Source organism: Montipora capricornis, chromosome 11, assembly GCF_036669925.1.
Source record: "Montipora capricornis isolate CH-2021 chromosome 11, ASM3666992v2, whole genome shotgun sequence".
Lineage (NCBI taxonomy): Eukaryota > Metazoa > Cnidaria > Anthozoa > Scleractinia > Acroporidae > Montipora > Montipora capricornis.
This window is the reverse complement of record NC_090893.1, coordinates 3200787-3208286: the sequence shown is the minus strand read 5'-3', so window position 1 is coordinate 3208286 and position 7500 is coordinate 3200787. Positions and strand designations below refer to the sequence as shown.

Genomic DNA, 7500 nt, shown 5'->3' with positions numbered 1-7500 from the left:
CATGCAAACAGAGAAATGGGGTTGGGATGGAGAATGGGAAAGAAAGAGGGAGAAAGCGAGAAAGAAAGGAAGAAAGGACAGAAGGAAGGAATGGATGTAGGAAGGAAGGATAGGAGGAAGGTAGGGGGAAAGTAAGGGATGAAGGAAGAATGCAGGAAGGCAGGTATGTAGGAAGGAACGGAGGAAAAAGGAAGACAGGAAGGCAGGGATGTATGAAGAAAGGAAGGCAGATGGGAGGAAGGTAGGAGGGAAGAAAGGGATGAAAGGAAAAAGGAAGGAAGGCAGGGATGTAGGACGGAAAAAAGGAAGAAGGAAGACAGGAAGAAAGACAGGAAGGTAGAGATGTCGGAAGGAAGGAAGGCAGGGAGGAAGGAAGGAAGGGATGTAGGAAGGAAGGAAGGAAGGAAGGAAGGAAGGAAGGAAGGCAGGGATGTAGGAAGGAAGAAAGACAGGGAGGGAGGGAGGAAGAAAGGAGGGGATGTAGGAAGGGAGGAAGGAAGGCAGGGAGGAAGGAAGGAAGGGAGGAAGGAAGAAAGACAGGGAGGGAGAGAGGAAGGAAGGAGGGGATGTAAGGAGGAAGGAAGGCAGCAAGGAAGGGAGGGATGTAGAAAGGGAAGAAGGAAGGAAGGGAGGAAGGAAGGGAGGAAAAGAGGGAAGGAGGGATGTAGGAAGGAACAAAGAATGGAATTAAGGAAGGAAGACAGGAATGCAGGGATGTAGGGAGGGAGAAAGGAAGGATAGAAAGGGATGTAGGCAGGAAGGAAGGAAGGAAGGAAGGAAGGAAGGGAAAAAGGAAGGCCGGTATGTAGGAAGGAAAGAAGACAGGTAAGCAGAGATGCAGGAAAGGAAGGAATGAAGGAGGGGATGTAGGAAGAAAGCAAGGAGGGGAGGAAGAAAGGAACAATTCCTTTTAATTAAATGGCTGTGGCGCTAACCTGTCACGAACTTGACTAGAGAATGTCCTGAAAAGCTTGTAAAAAAGTCTGGTCACTGTATCTGGCAGCTTGTAGGTTGTGGTGATATCCACTTGTCGACGACCTGGTTCCACAACATTGACAAGCGTCTGAAAACAAATACAAACATCACAGTTCTTATTAAACACCAATACTAGACCACTTCGTATTTGATTTTTTTTAACTGTGGAATGGACATGAATAAAAGTTAGAAAAGATTATTGCAGTTACATGAGCATCAGCAAGTCTGAAAAATTATGCTTCCTTGCAGCTGATAAATTCGATTATCTAAGTGCGATGATCTTTCTAACCTTTATTAACTTAATATCTCTACCCAAAACCAATTATGTCCAGGATTTACCCTAATTAAGGGAGGCGCGGTGGCCTCATGGTTAGTACGCTCGACTCCGGATCGAGTGGTCCGGGTTCGGGTCCTGGCCGGGGACATTGTGTTGTGTTCTTGGGCAAGACACTTTACTCTCACGGTGCCTCTCTCCACCCCAGGTGTATAAATGGGTATCGGCGAATTTAATGCTGGAGGTAACCCTGCGATGGACTAGCATCCCATCCAGGGGGAGTAAAAATACTCCTAATCGCTTCATGCTACAGTAACCGGAGATAAGCGCCGGCCTGGTGGGCCTTGTAGGCTCATAGCAGACTTTACCTTGACCCTAATTAGATACACACCCAATTTTGACATCTAATGCGAAGTCGCCCTTCATCTGAGCCTTTGCTACATATTTCGAACAATAAGGTAAGGGTAAAGGTTAACGTTATTTTCAGCTTCTAAGGGTAAAAGTAGCTGATTATCCTTACTTGAGGAGCATCATTTTGGGGGGGAAACTTGGCGACGTTAATTGTCTGTATTCCGAGACACAAGTGATGTTGAAGTTGGGCAGAAAGGCAAGGGGACACTTTGTGACGCTTATTGAATTCGGCGTGTATCTAATTATACACTTTGTTCCAAAATGGCCGCTGATTTATGCGCATACAAATTGGCCCTTGTTGCCTCGTTCAAGATAAAATACTCTTTTGAATTTTAAGCTTAAGAACGAGGCATCAACGGCTAATTTGAGTAAAAACAAAAGAATATTTAAATGGCGGCCATTTTGGAAAAAGGTGTATGGTCAATCCTGGACATATCTAACCAAAACAGAACAAGTTTTGATGTTCATGATCAAAAGTATTGCAACATAAGCTTTCAATGCCATTCCGAAATCTTCATCAAGTGATTGACTTGACGGAGATGCAGTTTTTCTATCCTCAACGTTGAAACTCTCTTTTTTCTGTTGTTGTTTTTTTTTTTTTCATTAATTGTGATTGTTCACTGACACTTCAAGTCGTTAAGAAACCAAAGGGGATATGTCTTTCAAATTTCGTATAGTCGACTGTATGGCTACAGGAGGTGGCGCTGTGCAGTAGTAAAGGCGTTGGATTGGCATACCGTTGTGAATCCCACGCTCACCATTCGCTGGGTTTGTGTTCGATTTTTCCGAAAATTTAACTCTACTTTCAACTCTTACTTTCTACTCTGCATGCTGAACCCTTGCAGCTGGGTTTCTTAATCACAAAAAGCCTCGCGAGCTACCAGCTTTAAAGATCGCCGTGCAAACTCAAAAGCTCTTTACTTTAATCTCATTAAAGTGGCTCAAAGCAGTTTCAACACTTTCAAGCAACGTTCTTAATAGAAGGATTGGCACGACAACGCTGTATCACGTATGACCAATGTTATGGCACCATATGAAACTCCAATTATTGCTGAACAAGATGAGGTCATTATTGTGACGTAATACGTCACCGTGGCAACAGGAAAGCCCTATAAAAACATCCTTTATTTTTTTTTTGGTTGCTCATATCTCAAAAACGAACTCGGCGACCTCCATTTTTTATTGCTGGAAAGCAATCACAAGTTTTATCTTGGCCTTTTGATCGCTTTCCAGCAATAAAAACTAGGGGTCCCCCAAGCCAAAATATAGGGTGTTTTTTGCTGGGCTTTGCTGGGCTTTCCCGTTTCCAAGGTAACTTATTACGTCACAATAATGATCGCATCTTGTTTGGAAATAACCGGTGTTTTATATGGTACCAAAAGATTGTTGTTACGTGATACAATGTTGTAACGTCACCATTCTAAAGAGAGTGCCTCTTTCAAAGTGTTGAAACTGGTTTGAGCCACTCCTTCTTCGTTGGATTTGATTCGACTAGATTTACAACTTCCAAATTGTCTCTTTCCCCCGGTGAATCCTACGTCACTCTAGTCCTTTGTAGGGGTTGACGGCGAGAGAAGCGGTTCACTTGAAATTACGATTTTGTGTTTTTTCCCCAGCAACGGACTAGAACGATACAGGACTCACAACGAACTTGCTATTAGCGAAATAGTCCATCGGTGGAACACACCTAAGCGATCATTATACAAAAAGAACCAACAGGTAAGCTTCTTTCCTTACCTCCATCTTATACTCTCCGCAACTCTTCCCAAACTCCAAGTTAAACGTGGCATTTGCGTCACTGATCACGTGGCTAGTAATGCAGACTCTACGTAGCCATGGCAACATATTGAGCAGATCAAAAGAAATGTTTGTTTTCTTGTTGTTTGCATCGTAAGTTATTTGTGATTCAATTTTCTTTTCCGGGTTGGTTCCCAGCAAGTTCATGCTTGCTTTCCACGTTTTGTACTTATCATCAAACTGGTCTCCTTTTTCAAACTAGAAAGATAAAGAAACTGGGTTCAAAAGATTGATCATTGAAACGATCGTTTCTACATTTATAGTTTGCATCTCATTATGGTGGTGAATGAAAAGACGTATTAATAAATAATGACTCGGGTAAACTGGGAAAAAAAAACGTGTGCTGTTTGTAAGATTCTACAAATAGACAGGGTTTAAGCCAGTGACGTGGTAATCGTAAGTTCACTTTCTTTCGACTAAGCCCGAGTCGATAAACACATCGATAAACACATCACTTAGAAAAACTCTGGTACTTCGTCGATGGGTGAGTATATCATGGAAATTAAAACTCTCAAATGAGTTCACAACAGTAAATCTACCGCCTTAAGGAGATTTAAAAACCGACGCTTTCAACGTTAGCATCAAATATGACGAAAGGGCTAACGCTAGAAATGTCAGCACTGAAACCTTCCTTGGAAATTTACTCTTCTTAAATCCTTTCAGCAATAATCAGCATTTCGAATGCATTTTATTTAAATTTAAGTGAAAGAAAAACGTAAAACAAAATGGCCACTGAAAACGATGGAAAATTCGATTCGCTTAAGGATCTGGGCCGAGTTAAGGGCAAAGCCAGAACAGATGCCATGGAAACCTAAATTATGAAGCCGATTCCAACAACTCGGTTCAGATCAACTTGAGCCTTGCCGATTTGATTTGAATGTAATAGACCTCTTTAGCTTGTACATTTTGTTTTCCCATTTCAGACCACGTGATGTTACTCTAGGGAAAACTTTCTTTCAAATGTCGTCCTATGCACGTGAATATGTGCGCATAACTTATGAAAAAACAAGAGGAAAATTCCCTTGAGAACATCACGTGGTCTGAAATGGGAAACAAAACGTACAAGCTAGAGAGGTCTATTACAGGCTGCGGAATGGTTCCTTACCTTGAACTGGATCTTGCGCGCTGGAGTCTTGCCTGGTTTGATAGACACATTGAACTTTGCCGGACCACTGAATGGGAAAACAGGAGGATGTGGTACAAAAGGCTTAATGTATTCACCACTCAAGCACACGTCCATCCCAAGCAACTCCTCGCCATAGCACAACTCCTGACAAGATAACGGTATTGATGACACTTTTTGGCACTTTTTTTTTCCATTTTTTAGCGCAGTTCGCCGTTGTAGCCAGAGAAATATTGCAGCTACGCTTCATCTTCCCAATCTTTGCCTTAGCTTATAGCCCGCTCCGGGAAATACCATAATACTCTTTGTTTGTGCCCCCAAATCTTGCATAAGCATTGTTTTTGTTTTCCCTTGAGACCATTGTAAGTCCCAAGGGAAACTGGAAACAATCCTAACGAAAAATTTGCAGGGACAAACAGAGTCTTCTGGTATGTTCTGAAGAGATTGTCTGAACGGGCGTGGGGGGGGGGGGGGGGGGGGGGGGGGGGGGTGGGTGTGGTCGTGGGGGGGTGCGTGGGTCGTGGGTCCTAACCCTAACCTAACCCTAACCCTTTTTTTATCAACGAGTGGAAATTCTCGAAACAGACAAGACCAAAGACCTAAGACAAATTTGGACCGAGCACTGAGGGAGCTAATATACATCTTTTTTATCTTCAAACAAACACGACCCACCCACCCACGCGATTTAGCCTCACCCGTTTCTGAAGTGGACTATAGACAGTTCAAGCACGCAACCATTTGAAGCCACGTACGACAACCGGAAGTGAGCTTTTTTTTTTCGCTATTTAACTTGTCTTCACAGTACCATACGTGTATTGTTAAGTATCTTTTCACGCAGTCAGTGCCCCAGAATAGAACGCTTCCACTCATTCCTCTCACATTACAATCCCACAACTTGTAATTGAAAGATTCTAATTACTTTATATGTTGCAAAGGGCTTTTTCATTTCTAATTTTGTCATTTATCCCAATTCTATAAACACTGTAATTATGTACCTTTGTTGTTAGAGAGGTTTTCAAACGAGTGTCGTAAACCCAAAACCAAAGTAAGTACTTTGGCCAATCAAAAAGGACGGAGATAATCTGGTGAACCAATCAAAACTCCAAGTAATTACACGTAGCCGACACAAAGCGCGGGAAAATGTGCACGCGCAAGCCACGATTGGTTTTGGTTTCACTTCTGATTGGTTGAAAAAGTGGCGCGAGAACTTTGAACCAATCACTGAGTGAAGTAATGCAAAACCAATGCAATTCGCTAATTACTTTCGACACTCAATTGAAAACCGCTCCATGAGTTTTTTAACTAAATACCGTTTTGTATGTATTGTAAAGTATCAAAATAAATAAATAAATAAATGAAGCATTGACGTTAAAAAAAAAGATACTTTGACCACTGTCCTGGAATGCGAAATGACTACTCCCGTTTTCCGTCCGTGGCATAAAAACGACGCGTGCTAAAACTCTCTAAACAATGACACTTACGTTGACCTGCGTCCGTTGTCGCCTGACCGTGAACACAGTCTCATCGCTTCTGTTAGGTCTCAAGCAAACTTTGCCTTCAACTGGAGTGATAAACACGAGCTTCATGTGACGCGGATGGAACCTGTCGTGATCCTGGACATCATCTAATGGCAGATCCGTTAGGTATCGCCACTTCTCTCTCACTTCCGCATCTTCTCTCATGTCTTCGATCAAATTCTTGAACAGCAGCACTTGGTCTGTGTTCATCGCAGCGGTGGTTTCTGTCCATTCTGTGGGGTTCAGGGTTTTGTTTGGATGAATAAACACCACTGTTTCCAAACGAATGAGGCGAGGCCCTCTGATGTATGTGATTTTGAAGAGTTTGGGAAAACGCTCATCTCCGTCTATCTCTAGACAACCCTTTGAGTTTGGCTTAACCTGAAAACAGAAGAGTTACTGATTTAAATATCTGTGCAAAACGCAGAGGTCCAAAATGACAAATTATTTCATACTGCAACCAAAAAATGACGATGACGATATTGATGATGATGATGATGTTGATGACGGCAATTATATTGATAATCAGGAATAATGCACAAACAGCGGTGACAAACATCAGATACCAACGCATCCTTTGAAATCAAAGTTTACTTAAAGGGGCTAGCTATATCACGCAAAATGATGTAATTTTATGGCACCCAATACGCCCAAAAAGTGGACTGAAACATTGCGATAACTACTTAAACTGTTGAACAACCTAAAATAAATACAACAAAAGGAAAGAGAAGCATGGATGGACACAACGGGACAAGATTGAAACGGATTGCATTTGGGTAATCTTGAAAAAAGTCGGCCCGAGGTTGTTTTATGGCACATGACCTGGATAAAGGTTGTCTTTGCTCAGAATCATCGATAGTTTTATCAATAAAGGAATTGCACATTACCATTTTCGAGTTTTAAACTCATGATTAACTAAACATTTCCCCTAAACACCCTAAAATAACTTGACATAGTCCCTTGAACGTTTCGTATGCGTCTGCTTACATCTCGCAGGGGTTTCAATAAGCACCGACGACCGACGAAAAGCGTCGGGTACTTCGCTCAGAAGTCGGCTACTTTTCCCCTAAGTTGAATTAATTGAAGGATTCCGTAAAACCTAAAGTAAAATTCATTTTTGATGGACTTGGATGTACTTTTTCAACCTCATTTTCAAAATTATTATCAGATTTGATACTGCCATCTTCTTCACGCTACACTTTCTTCACTTTTTTCCGCATTTTTGCCTAGACCAACTGTCGCATTTTGGTTACGCCGTCCGCAAACGTATCAAGACGTTTTATGCAAAATAGGGTGTTATTGAGTAATCGTTGCATCAAGACTTGTTTTCCACTAAAACAGTAAAGTTTTCGTTCGACAGAACTGAATTCTCATGTTGACCGAACAAAATTGTTGCGGTTTGT

The 7500-nt window shown here is 41.9% G+C and overlaps 1 protein-coding gene across 1 annotated transcript in view; it reads right to left on the bottom strand.

Moving 5' to 3' along the window:
- LOC138024682 (vitellogenin-like) overlaps positions 1-7500 on the bottom strand; it is a 67609-nt gene that overhangs the window by 5838 nt on the left and 54271 nt on the right. The window contains exons 22-25 of the mRNA XM_068871893.1: positions 6062-6478; positions 4563-4727; positions 3398-3655; positions 936-1063 (exon numbers count right to left, since the gene is read on the bottom strand). Of these exons, the coding sequence (XP_068727994.1) occupies positions 936-1063; positions 3398-3655; positions 4563-4727; positions 6062-6478 (968 nt within the window). The remainder of the gene's footprint in view (positions 1-935; positions 1064-3397; positions 3656-4562; positions 4728-6061; positions 6479-7500) is intronic.